This window comes from Hyperoodon ampullatus, assembly GCF_949752795.1.
Source record: "Hyperoodon ampullatus genome assembly, chromosome: 2".
Lineage (NCBI taxonomy): Eukaryota > Metazoa > Chordata > Mammalia > Artiodactyla > Ziphiidae > Hyperoodon > Hyperoodon ampullatus.
Genome location: NC_136915.1, coordinates 117,303,965 through 117,317,569, shown reverse-complemented (window position 1 = coordinate 117,317,569; position 13,605 = coordinate 117,303,965). Strand labels below are relative to the sequence as shown.

General features: G+C 39.0%; 1 protein-coding gene across 1 annotated transcript; it reads left to right on the top strand.

Annotated features, from left to right (window-relative positions):
• Nucleotides 1-1,512: 1,512 nt before the first annotated feature.
• On the top strand, nucleotides 1,513-12,904 carry LOC307065289 (olfactory receptor 10J3-like; the record flags this gene model as incomplete). Its single annotated transcript, XM_079722129.1, is given in 4 exon segments — nucleotides 1,513-1,611; nucleotides 11,503-11,609; nucleotides 11,890-12,307; nucleotides 12,311-12,904. Coding segments are annotated over 4 exon segments (1,218 nt in total).
• Between the last annotated feature and the right edge of the window lie 701 nt (nucleotides 12,905-13,605).

Below are 13,605 nucleotides of genomic sequence, written 5' to 3'. Positions count from 1 at the left end.
ATGATTTTAAACAGATTCTTCCAATAATTAAAATGAAACTTATGAGGATATTCTTGTTCACTTTATAGGCACCTGGTCTCAAAAAGTCATCATGCAAAACACAGGAAAAGTATGAAACTCTAACGTTCAAGAAAATCATCAGAAAACCAGGAGGAGAAAAGGAAGAAACTTAGAAAATTTTAAAACAGTTCTTCTCTCCTTTTTTTTTCTACCATCAACCACTTCTTGCAAAGTTGGCAAAGGAGATGAGAGAAGTTCTTGTAATTGCTGTGCATCTGAACTTAAAAAAAAAAAAAAAAAGAACAAAGGTAGGACTCTCTCCAAGAGGCTTATAAGGGAGAAATTGAAAACCCAAAGCCTTAGAAGTACAGCACTTCCTGAGTGTCAGAAGGAAGCTCAGGGTGTGGGGACCAACTTAAAGTCCAGAGCATTGCATCCTCTGGCCTGAGAGGATCTTCCTGCAGATTTGAAGCCTCTTGAAACCCCAAATCCAGGAACTTTGTTTATTCCCAAAAGAGGACCAGATCCATCTGATCTAGGACTCTAGGGACTTCCCCCTTGAGAATCATTCCAGGGCACAAGGGACAGCAGAAAAAGAGTTTGAGGCTCTATCCCAGGGGCCTGATTAGGAACTTGGGCAATTAGTAGAACAAAATTCTGCCTTTGGTTACTGACTCACAAGAGCAGCTTGCATTGTAGAAACTGAAATATGTTTTGTTAAAAAACCATTGAACCCAGAAGGAACATGCAAAATAAAATACATGTCAATTATTCTGTGCCTGAGGATTATTCCTTCTTTTAATGAAGCAGCAAATATTAATGAACATCTACTTGTGTTCCATGTAGTATGCTGAATATTGGAGGTACAAGCATGACAAAAACAGTCATGGTGTTTGCTCTCATGGAGCTTATCAAGGAGGGAGGCATATAGAGCTGTAGCTAATCCATTGGGTATCTTTGTGCAAATTAGAAAAAAAAAAGCCTCTTTTGGGTAGATGCAGCCCATGTGCACACCACTTGGTGAGTAGACAGTATATTTTTGTAATTTGTAAAAGAGCATCTCTTCAATGGATGGATGGAGCTCCATACTAGGATATATGACTTGTCAAGTGGACTGTGGGCTGCATTTTATCCTTCACTCTCCCTCTTGATTAGGTATCCCTGTGCAGTGCTTAGTTTGAAACCACACTAGACAGGTTTCAAACAAATAGTCTCAGAATAAATACATTATTATAAAAAAATCAATGCTATAAGGAAAAATGCATGGTCTTATGAAAGCATATAATAAAGAAGGGCAAGTTTTGCTAGTCTGGGGAGTCTTGCAGTATTTTTCAGAGGACTGATGTTTGAACTGGAATCTTTAAGATGAGTATGGGTCAACTAGGTGAAGTTAAGGAAGATAATTTAAGGCAGAGAGAAAAACATGAGTGAAGGACTTGATAGATTCATGATAATAACTCATTCAAAGAACTGAAAGAAAGACAAATTGTGCACAGAGAATCTGAGGGAGAGATGAAGTTAGAAGGTAATGGGGAGGAGATTGTGCAGGGTTTTGTACCACTTCAAGCTTATTGTGAGGCTGATGTGGAGCCAGGCAATGCTTTTAAGGAGGTGAATAGCACCATCAGATGTGCATTTCCAAATGTCTGGTTGAAATATAGAAAATAAATTAGAGAAGAGTAAGTTTGGAAGTGAAAAGGTCAATTAGGAGGCTGCTGAGGTTTTCTAGTGGAAACATAGGAGCTAGAACTTGGGAGGCAGATGTGGAGATGCTTTAGCTTGCTGAGACACGCAAGACCAATTCATGATAGGCATCCTAGGTCCCATGGTCCAGTGACCTTCCTTTACCAGGACTCAGAAGTGATTCAGGAGTCATTTCGCAGAAGAATGCTAATCTAGAGAAAAAAAAGTATGGCTTTTTATAGAAGTCTGAGGAATCTGAACTGTGATCCTCCTGTTGGAGTCTCACAGAATCTTGACTTAGTTCACCATCATGGAGAATCATCACAGTCTCTCATCTAGTTCTCTAACTAGAACCCTTGAATGAAGGTGTAGCCATGTCCCCTTGAGGACAGACCCTGTGGTACTGACACAAATAAATATTGTAAACACATATATCTCAATCTCTATAAAAAATTGACTCTCAGGGGCTTCCCTGGTGGCGCAGTGGTTGAGAGTCCGCCTGCCGAGGCAGGGGACACGGGTTAGTGCCCCAGTCCGGGAAGATCCCACATGCCGCGGAGCGGCTGGGCCCGTGAGCCATGGCCGCTGAGCCTGCGCGCCTGGAGCCTGTGCTCCGCAACGGGATAGGCCACAACAGTGAGAGGCCCGCATACCGCAAAAAAAAAAATTGACTCTCTTTGAGTACATTGTATCCTTGGGGTCATAATGCTTTAGTGATAGAGTTGCTTGCACTATATCTTGGACCACCTTCAGAAACTTCTCTTGTTCTAGGCCCGCTCAAAATTGACAGCATCATGGCTTACTCAGAAAATGGGTTGAAGTAGCAGATGTGCAATATTTTGCCAAGCATGTCTATTTAATAATATATTTGGAAATGGGGAAATAAACCAGATTGTGTTTGGGAATCAATGGCCCTACTGTGAAATGAATTCAGGCCTGAATTCCATTTTTTACTTGACCTTCATGACTTTCGATGCTAAACTGTGTTTGCTATCGAGGGGATAACATCAGTTCAGAGATAGTGGCCAGTATTCTCCCCAAAATATATCCCTTATATTCAGTCATCCTGGCAAATAGATTCAGGTTCCTTTAGGGAAGGCTACAGAGTGATGAAAACTTATTTTAAAATACATTCAAAGAATTAAAGGAAACTATGTTCAAAGAATTAAAAGAAAAATATGGTAGTGAGTCCACAAGTAGTAAATCTCAAAAAGGAAGTAGAAGCCATAAAAAAGAAGCAACTGCAAATTTGAGAGATGAAGACTATAATAACTGAAATGATGATATAAACAGCAGATTTGAGATGGCAGAAGCAGGATCAGTGAACTTGAAAATCAATCAATAGAAATTATCCAATCTGAAGAACAGAAAAACAGAAGAATGAAGAAAAATGAAGAACATCAGAGACCTGTTAAAAAAAAAAAGTAAACTTTTCAACACAGGTGTAGTAGGATTCTCAGAAAAAGAGGAGTAAAAGAGCAGAAAAAATTTGAATGTATGACTAAAAACTCAAATTTTATTAAAAATGTTAACTTAATAGACTCAGTAAGCTCAAGAAATCTTAAGGTAAATGCAAAGAGAATTATATGTAGACACTTCAAACTGCTGAAAGCCAAATACAAAGATAAAATCTTGAAAACAACCAGAGAAAAGTGACTCATCATATACATTTTTAACAAAAAATTCTATCTAGCAACAATATCCTTCAAAAATGAAGGCAAAATAAAGGTGAACTCAGGTAAACAAAGATTGACATTATTTGTTGCTAGCAGACTTATTATACAAGAAATACAAGAGGAAGTTCTTCAAGCTGAAAGGAAATGACAATTGACAATAACTCATATCCACAGGGAAGAATGAAGAAAACCGGAAATGCTACCCATGTAACATATGTAGGTAATTATAAAGGACTGTATATATGTGTGTGTCTGTTTATATATCTGCATTTCTATTTTCTTCTTTTAGTTTCTTTTTAAAAAACATAATATTGTTTAAAATAGTTATATAATTATAATACTGTATTTTTGGATTTATAAAAAATAAAGACGTAATGCATATGACAATAATAGCACAAAGGAGAGAGAGGAGGAAATGGAGTCATACTGAAGTTAAATTGCTATATGTCTCTGAAATCAAATCAGTATTAACCTGAACTAGATTGTGATAATTTAAATATGCATAGAACAGTCGCTAAAATATTTAACTATAACATCAACAGAGGAATTAATATTGTACAATAAAAATATTTTAACAGAAAAGGCAGTAAAAGGAAACAAGAATGAAAAAGACATGAAACATAGAAAACCAATAGCAAAATAGAAGATATTAATTCAGTCATATCATTAATTACATTAAAAGTGAATGCAGGGCTTCCCTGGTGATGCAGTGGTTGAGAGTCCACCTGCCGATGTAGGGGACATGGGTTCGTGCCCCAGTCCAGGAAGATCCCACATGCCGCGGAGCGGCTGGGCCCATGAGCCATGGCTGCTGAGCCTGCGCGTCCGGAGCCTGTGCTCTGCAACGGGAGAGGCCACAACAGTGAGAGGCCCGCGTACCGCAAAAAAAAAAAAAAAAAAAAAAAAGTGAATGCATTAAATCCTCTGATTAAAGGGGAAAATTGTCATATTGTATTTAAAAAAGCAAGATCCAACTATGTGCTGTCTATAGGAGATACACTTTAGAATCAAAGACACAAATACTTGAAAGTAAAAGCTTGTAAATGGACCTATCATGCAAACAGTAGCCATAAGAGAGCTAAAGTGACTTTGTTGATTTCAAACAACATACACTTTCAGATAAGGAATATTGCAAGAGACAGAGAAATATATTTAATTATGATAAAAGGTCAATGTGTTGGGAAGATATGAAATTATAAATGTATACCTGACAACAGAGCCCCAAAATCCATGAAGAAAAATGACAGAATGAAAAGGAGAGATAGGTAATTCAACAATTATAGTTGGAGAACTCAATAATTCAATTTCAGTACTTTATAGAACAACTAGACAGAGGATCTGTAAAGATATAGAATACTTGAACAACAGTCATTAACCAGCTTGACCTAACAGACATTTATGTAAAACTCCCTAAAAAAAGATCAGAATACATCTTCTTTTCAAGAGTATATAGAACATTCTCCAGACTAGACTGTATATCAGGCCACAAAAGACCTCAAAAATTTTTTTAAAATTGAAATCTCCTTTGACTGATATTAACATAAAACAATTACTTTCTTTTAGTTGTTTATATCGTACTTTTTTTATTCTTTTGTTTTCAGTCGTTCTGTATCCTGATAATTAAGGTATGCCTCTTTTTAACAAAACTGTTTTCTTATCCATCTCACAATCTATGTCTAACTATTGGATTATTACTTTACATTTAATGAAATTTACATTTTAAATTTAATGAAATTACTGATATATTTGGGTTTAAATATACCATGTTAGGATTCATATTCTTTTTTCCCAGTTTTTTTGTGACTACCTTTCCTCTCATCTTTTTGTTTATTTTGGAGTAATCAAGCATTTTTATTATTTCTTGCCTTTTTCACTTGTTACCTTTACATCTGTGTGTGTGTGTGTGTGTGTGTGTGTGTGTGTGTGGTACGTGGGCCTCTCACTTTTGTGGCCTCTCCCGTTGTGGAGCACAGGCTCCGGACACGCAAGCTCAGTGGCCATGGCTCACGGGCCTAGCTGCTCCGCGGCATGTGGGGTCTTCCCGGACTGGGGCACGAACACGTGTCCCCTGCATTGGCAGACGGACTCTCAACCACTGCGCCACCACGGAAGCCCCTCTTTACATCATTTTAATGGTTATTTTAGAATTACATTTCAAGGACAATGCAAAGACTATAGGAAGCCTTAATTTAATTTACTACCATTTTCATGTTATTGTATATTTTAACTCTATAAATATTTAAAAATTCATAATACATTAATTTATTATTGTATAATATTAAGTATAATACTAATTTATACTTGCCCATGCATTTATCTTTTCTGTTATTTTTAAATTCATTTTTTTTTTCATTTTTGTTTCCATCTAGGATGGATTTTCCTTCTACCTGAAGAACTCCTTTTGATATTTCCTTAATGCAGGTCTGATGGTGAATTCTCTCATTTTTTTCCATTTCTAAAAATGTCTTTGTTTTTCTTTTTTAGTGAGGGAGATTTTCCCTGAATATAGAATTCTAGTTTGGCAGTTATTTTCTTTCAGCACCCTGAAGATGCCATTCCACTGATCTGTGTTTTCCATTATTGCTACCAAGAAGTCATTTAATAGTCTTATTGTTATTCCTTGAAAATAATGTATCATTTTTCCTCTAGCTACTGTAAAGACTTTTTATCTTTATTTTTTTAGTTATTTTACATGATATGCCTACATGCCTTTTGTGTGTAGGTGTATGTGTATATATCCTGTGTGTAATTCAGAGTGATTCTCGAATCTGTATCTGATGTTTTCCTCAGGTTTGGAAAACATATGGCTATGATTTCTTCATATATTGTGTCTGATATATTATCTCTCTCCTATCCATGTGCAACTCCAATTACACATATACTAGACTTTTTAACTGGGTTTCATATGCCTCAGGTATTCTTCCAAGCTTACACGGTTATTGGCAGAATTAGTTCCTTGTGGTTATAGGACAGAGGTTGTGTTTTCTTACCAGCTGCCAACTGAGATTGCTCTGTTCTTAGAGGCTGTCCACATTCTTTGCCAAATGGCCTTCTTATAAGCCCTCTCAAAACTTGGTAGCTTATTTCTTCAGAGCCAGCAAGGAACTATCTCTTGTTCCTGTTTGCTGAGGTGAATTTTTATAGATGTATTATAAGCATGGGTGTGACTTCCATCACCTTTGCTTTATTCTCTTGAGTAGAGGCAAGTCACAGTTCTGCCCACAGTCCAGAGGAGAGGATTGTATTATACATGGGTGTGATTCATTGAGGGTCACCTTAGATGCATTTGCTACATCTATTTATCTTAAAGTTGTATCTGATAATTTTAACACAGTGATTTTTTTATGGGTCTGTTTCTGTTGAGTGCCTTTTTTTTTTTTCTTCTTCTTGATCTTTAGCCTTTTGGTCTTTTCTCCCAGTATGTTTGTTGTATTTTTATCACATCCTGGACACTCTATATCATTTATAGATGTAAAAACCATTATACAGCTTGCAGGGTGTGCAAAAACCACTGGTGGGCTCATGGGCCAGTAAGCTGTAGTTTGCCTACCTCTGTTATAAATGAAAAGAAAAGTAAATTGTAAAAATAAATTGAGGCTGTACATTATATTATCTTCCTCTAGAGAAGGTTTTATTTTATCTTCTGTTGGGTAGTAAGTCTAAAGGGAAGAGCAAATTAATACAAATAGGTATTAAGTAAAATTGAGCTGGATTCAGTCTTTGTGAGGGTTAACTTATTTCCACTTTACCCTTTTGCCTAGAGTATAGCCCTTAAGCACATGAAGACTGCCATTTTTTCAGTCTTTTGACCAAAGAATACAGACAACAAGTTACAGTTCCTCAAGGAAACTACAAAGAATTGGGTGTCAGGCTAGCATTTCCACATATCTTTTCTTTCTTTCTTTCTGGAATCTTTGCCCCTCAACTCTTCTCTTACTTAGAAGCTGTATCTACATCTTACAGTCTTTATAACATCATTCTAGGGATGGAGGAGAACTAGTTCTTTCCTTCAACTTTATAGGAATAGGAAGGGTAGCAGGGTGGAAGGAGCCCTGGTAATGGTCAGGGCAACTCTTCCCTCCAAAACATTAATCTCAGGATTAGGAAGTGAGCTGCCTGAGTAATAAGGTCTCCAAGTATTCTGCTGTTTGGATTCTGTCTTCTGATATTGATCACTTGGGAGCAGTCTGTGCTGTTTTGGGAAGGAGACCCAGGAGTCTGGAACAGACAATTCGCACCTTATAAAGAAACCTCAAGCTGGAGTTACTGCTTTGTGACTCAATGAGGACCTTCTTCCAGGAGGAGGGGCTGTGAGAATCTAGAGGAAATTAATGTGACTTTGTCCTTCACTTCTAATCTCAGACACTGGAAGACTGGGAAAGGCATTCTTTCCTTCCTGTCCAGTTCTTTTATATATTGCACCCAAGAGGTATCTAAAGATTTGCCAGTGAAGGGGAAATTCCTATTAAACCATAGCTCTGATCAGTTAGACATTAGTGACCTTCAGATTTAAAAAAAAATGGGTGGGAGGGAGGGAGACGCAAGAGGGAAGAGATATGGGAACATATGTATATATATAAATGATTCACTTTGTTCTAAAGCAGAAAGTAACACACCATTGTAAAGCAATTATACTCCAATAAAGATGTAAAAAAAAAGTAGACTGTTTGCTAAAATAGCAAATTTTTACAATGTGCTCTAAATTTAAATAACTGATAGGTTTTAAATAATTATCAGGAAAGACACTGATAATGATCTGGGAAACATTTTATAACTATTCGTAAAAATCTATATCTAATTTGCAGGCAGTCAAATTCCCAGAGTGGGGGGTATGACTCTCAGGAATGAATATAACTCTACAGAAGACCCAAGAAATAGACCACTTGGTGAGTTTCACTTCCTGATATGCCAGAATGTTTATTATAGTATATATTCAGTTATCACACAGCCAGTGATAAGTCTATACAAGGAGGAAAATGATATCTCCTAGAGAATATTGTGATTTCTATGATTTTGGAAATGCGGATGTGTAAACTAACGTAGAAAAGAGGGACATAAGACTTCAAAGAGTGTAATTGGGTCCTTTACAAAAGGCTGTTCAAAAATCTAAGCTCCATGAGAACAAGGACCATTCCTTGGTCATCTTTGTTGTCCTAGTATTAGCACAGTGCTATACTTTGTGACTATTCAACACATTGAACTATTGAAAAAATGGTTTTGTTTGGATTTGAAGCAAAATTTTACTATTCACAGGAAACATACAAACAAACAAACAAAAACCCGGAGAATGATGAGATAAATAAGCTCTCTTCACTGTGGGAAAAATATAAATAGTATATTCATCCATGATTAAGTCAGAGGCAGGCTTTGTTTCACTTTTTTTGGGGGGGGGGGAGCTAGTCATTTATTTGAAAGAAATAAAAGGTAGTAAAAATTCCAAAGTCAGACATTATCTGCATTTTGAGGTTTCTGTCCACTTGTACTCTCCCCATTTTTTGGTCTCTCATGTTTCCTTCCTACACCCTAGATGAGTAATCCTAACCTTGCCAATGTTTTTCATTTCCCCATCCCACTCTGCACCCCTTTACTGATTGTCCTGATTGTTAGAGTCTCCACATGAGGGTGCTGGGGTACAGTTTTTTAGGGTGTCAACAGTTAGAGCTGATTAATGGTCTGGAGGAGGAGGGAAACAGAAATATTGTAGGCTACCAGCATGAGCAAGATCTTCTGGCCAAGAAAGTGGAATTAAGTTATAAGAATAACTTGGATGGGGGCTTCCCTGGTGGCGCAGTGGTTGAGGATCTGCCTACCAATGCAGGGGACACGGGTTCAAGCCCTGGTCCGAGAAGATCCCACATGCTGCGGAGCAACTAAATACATGCACCACAACTATTGAGACTGCGCTCTAGGGCCCGCGTGCCACAGCTACTGAGACCGCGTGCCACAACTGCTGAAACCCGCGTGCCTAGTGCCCGTGCTCCACAACAAGAGAAGCCACTGCAATGACAAGCCCGTGCACCACAACGAAGAGTGGCCCCCACTTGACACTAGAGAGAGCCTGCATGCAGCGACAAAGGCCCAACGCAGCCGAAAATAAATAAATAAGTTAAAAAAAGAAAAAAAATCAGTCACAGGACTAGAAGGGACTGAGGAGATTATGCTAACTCCATTTAAAAAAAGAAAAAAAAAATAACCTGGATGACTTTCAAATCAAGTGTGCAAGTATAATGGAAACTATGATTTTATAGTGGTGGATTCCAAACTATTACTTATAATCCAGAAATGCAATGTAGAAGTCACTGAAGATTAGTCTTAGATATGTTAGCTGGGTGGGCCACTGTGATCTAAGGGAGAAGTAAAATGTTGGGCATCTTCGAGAAGGGGATTAGAAGTAAAAATGAAAGTCTTATTTTACCTGATTCATACCCTTGTTGATATAGTACATGTAGCAGTGCATTGTTCTGATCAATGTACCTTAGGAAAGATTTTTAAAGAGTATGTATGAAAAAGTTCATATGAACAATTGGAGGGGAAATGATAAAATTTATAAGATCAAGGCTAGGATAATCACAGGCTTCTTTACACATCCTAGAATGCTAGGCTGAAGCCTATCTCCTCCTGCTTCTCTTAAATATTTAAACTGGTTCATATGTGGAAAACAAAAAGAAGTACTAGGGAATTCCCTGGTGGTCCAGTGGTTAGGACTCAGCACTTTCACTACCAGGGGCCCAGGTTCAATCCCTGGTTGGGGAACTAAGATCTGTGCAGCGTGACCAAAAAAAAGAAGAAGAAGAAGTACAAATAAAACTACTATTTATTAAGGGCTTCCTATGTATCAAGTGCCTGTCAAACTCTTCAAATACATTAACCCATGTAATACTTATGGCAACTCTGTGGAGTATTACTATATTCAACTTATAAGTGAGTTTAAATATTATGCTTAAAATTTAGAGGGGCTACTGAAGGAATTTATGCAAGAAGTCTCATTAGCAGACTTTTTTTTTTAAAGAATCTTATGTTAGCATACGGTATTTGTTTTTCTCTTTCTGACTGATGGACCTAGGGGCAGGACAGGAATAAAGACACAGATATAGAGAATAGACTTGAGGACACAGGGAAGGGGAAGGGGAAGCTGGGACAAAGTGAGAGAGTAACATTGACCACATGTAAAATAGATAGCTAGTGGGAAGCAGCTGCATAGCACAGGGAGATCAACTCAGTGCTTTGCAACCACCAAGGAGGGTGGGAGGGAGACGCAAGAGGGAGGGGATATGGGGATATACGTATGCATATAGCTGATTCACTTTGTTATACAGCAGAAACTAACAGAGCATTGTAAAGCAATTATAGTCCAATAAAGATGTTAAAGGAAAAAAGAAAAAAATGTTATGACAACATTCGGAGGGAAGACTTGGACTAAGGTCAACTGAAATGGGGGCGATTACTTAGGAGACCATTGCAGTCATCATAGAGAATGATGATGGTGGTTGAAAGTTGGGTGTTGGTAGAAAGCATGGAGAGGAGGGGACAGAGTGGAGAGAATTTCAGGAGGCACTGTCTTCAGGATGGAAAAGGGAAGGGAGATAGTTAGAATGGTTCTCAGCTTCCTGAATGGAGGTAATGGTTAAACATGGTGGGTAATCAGGAGTAGATATGGGTTTAAGGGCAAGGTTAACTCTATTCCAGTATAGTCTCCAATTCTGAGCTCACGTGGAATAGGCTCAATTCTATCCTCATCACAACTTGGAATATGCACAATTAAAGTGAAAAATAGAACATCTGGCCCTTCACTGATTAAATGAGCTTTATCTTTGCTCTCACACTAGGAAAATCATTCCCTACTTGAAGCAACTTGAAGGGATATCCTCAGATTTATTTCAGCCTCTCTTCTGCCTTTGCCTAGAATTCAAGGAAATAAGCTAAATGCCTGTATGGCCTTAGAATATCTAGAAGTGCTCCCTTTTTGAGTCTTTCATGATCATAGTAAACTTTAGTGCAGGGCTTAGGGAAGTGAAGCCTAGGACCTAGGGTTCTGGGTGGGGAGAAGCCACTCTAGGACCTTCATGGGACACTTGATATTGGCAGTGCATTGAGACAGTGTTGAAAGGTTATCAGCCTCAGGTATCTTTTGTCTTTCACTTAGTTCACTGTTCCTCACTGGATGCTTAGATGGCTAAATCAAGAGTGTTGGAGGAGGAACTATAGAGCCGGGCTTCTTCCTGGACCTGGACTCACCTCTTCAATGGCTAGGTAATTATTTCTACAAATCTGCCTTTTGATGTGTCTGTACTTTCCTTCTCAGATCTATCTCTGCCATCAACCCCAGGGTCCTGGGATAACACTTCCATAGTAACAAAGAAGAGGGTAGGGGGAAGGTGATGGCTCTGAGCAAGTGACCAACTGCTGAATACTGATGACCCTTGAGGTCTTGGGCATTGCTCAGAGGATGGACATACCCTTTACTGAAGGCCTTGGTCCAGCCTACTGTCTTTCATGCTTAACTCATCACACCTTTCTTTCCTTTGTCCAGCTATTTTAGACCTAGACCTCCCTCAGTGCTAAAGCCAAACTCCACTGCTGTGACTGAGTTCCTTTTTGAAGGTTTCCCGAGCTTTGGGTGGCAGCACAGGCTTGGTTTCTTTGTTGTCTTTCTAACTTTGTACCTGCTGACTCTCTTTGGCAATGTCATTATTGTGACTGTTATTCACCTGGACCGTCCCCTCTATACTCCTATGTACTTTTTCCTGAGCATGCTGTCCATCTCTGAGACCTGCTACACTGTGGCCATCATTCCCTGTATGCTTTCTAGACTCCTGAGTCCTCATCAGCCCATTTCTATCCAAGGCTGTGCCACTCAGCTCTTCTTCTGTCTCACGTTTAGTATCAATAACTGCTTCCTGCTCACATCCATGGGGTATGATTGCTATGTGGCCATCTGCAACCCACTATAGTATTCAGTCATCATGGGTAAAGAGCCCTGTATCCAGTTGGCATCTGGGTCCCTGGGAATTGGCCTGGGTATGGCCATTGTACAGGTAACATCTGTTTTTGGCCTGCCCTTCTGTGATGGCTTTGTCATCTCTCACTTCTTCTGTGACATCAGACCCCTGCTGAAGCTGGTCTGCACAGACACCACTGTCAACAAGATCATCAACTTTGTTGTCCGTGTTTTTGTCCTTGTTCTACCCATGGGCCTGGTCTTCATCTCCTGTGTCCTTATCATCTTCACCATCCTCAAGATTGCTTCAGCTGCGGGTCAGAAGAAGGCCTTTGCCACCTGTGCCTCCCACCTCACAGTGGTCATCATCCACTGTGGCTGTGCCTCCATCATTTACCTGAAGCCTAAGTCCCAGAGTTTCCTGGGGCAGGACAGACTCATCTCAGTGACCTACGCTGTCATCACTCCTCTGCTGAACCCCATCATGTACAGCCTGAGGAACAAGGAGGTCAAAGATGCTCTGTGCAGAGCCAGGGGCAAAAGCCCCTCTCCTTTCAGTGAGGAGGTCGTTGAAGGCCTTTTCTTTCATTTTGTAAATATGTATTAATTTTAATGCTGTATCAATAACACCTTTAAGTATGGGATCAAGAAGAATAGACTAAATTGAATTGGGTGCTAAAACTGGAGACTTCCACTTGAGCTAGTCATGGTTCTCTGTGCCCTCCTTTAGAGAGGATAGAAAATGACTTGGCATACACTTAAGAATATAGGGGAAAGATTTACCTGCCTGGGTCACTCATACCTATGTTCTGTTACACACCCATGAACACATCCACATATGCCCTGAGAATATATTGGGTTATACAACTCCAGTAAAGCACAAAATCCAGCAAGGTTCTAGAAGGCTAATGAACAAAGTGTTTGGAAACCACCTCAGAAAAACCTCTGTTGTTGTTGTTAAGGGTGTATGAGTAATTTATGAAAAATTTTAACAAATAAGTGTGGAGACACATGCATGTCCTTTTCTGTGGATGTTGAAGGCTTTCTTGTAATCTGTTTTTGCTGCTTACTAATATCTCATCACAGCTGAGGACTCTTCAGAAGGCCAAAAAAAAAAAAAAAAAAAAAAAAAAAAAAAAAAACCACTCTCCAAGTGGATAGAACTGCCCTAACTGACCATTCCTGGAAATGAGGAGTACAAATGTGGGAAAGCAAAAAATCATCAGCTACTAGAACACAGAGGTGGGTTGTCCATAGTCCCAAGATGCCTAGGTGAGAAAACTCCAATTTGGAAAGGAGAGCATGCTG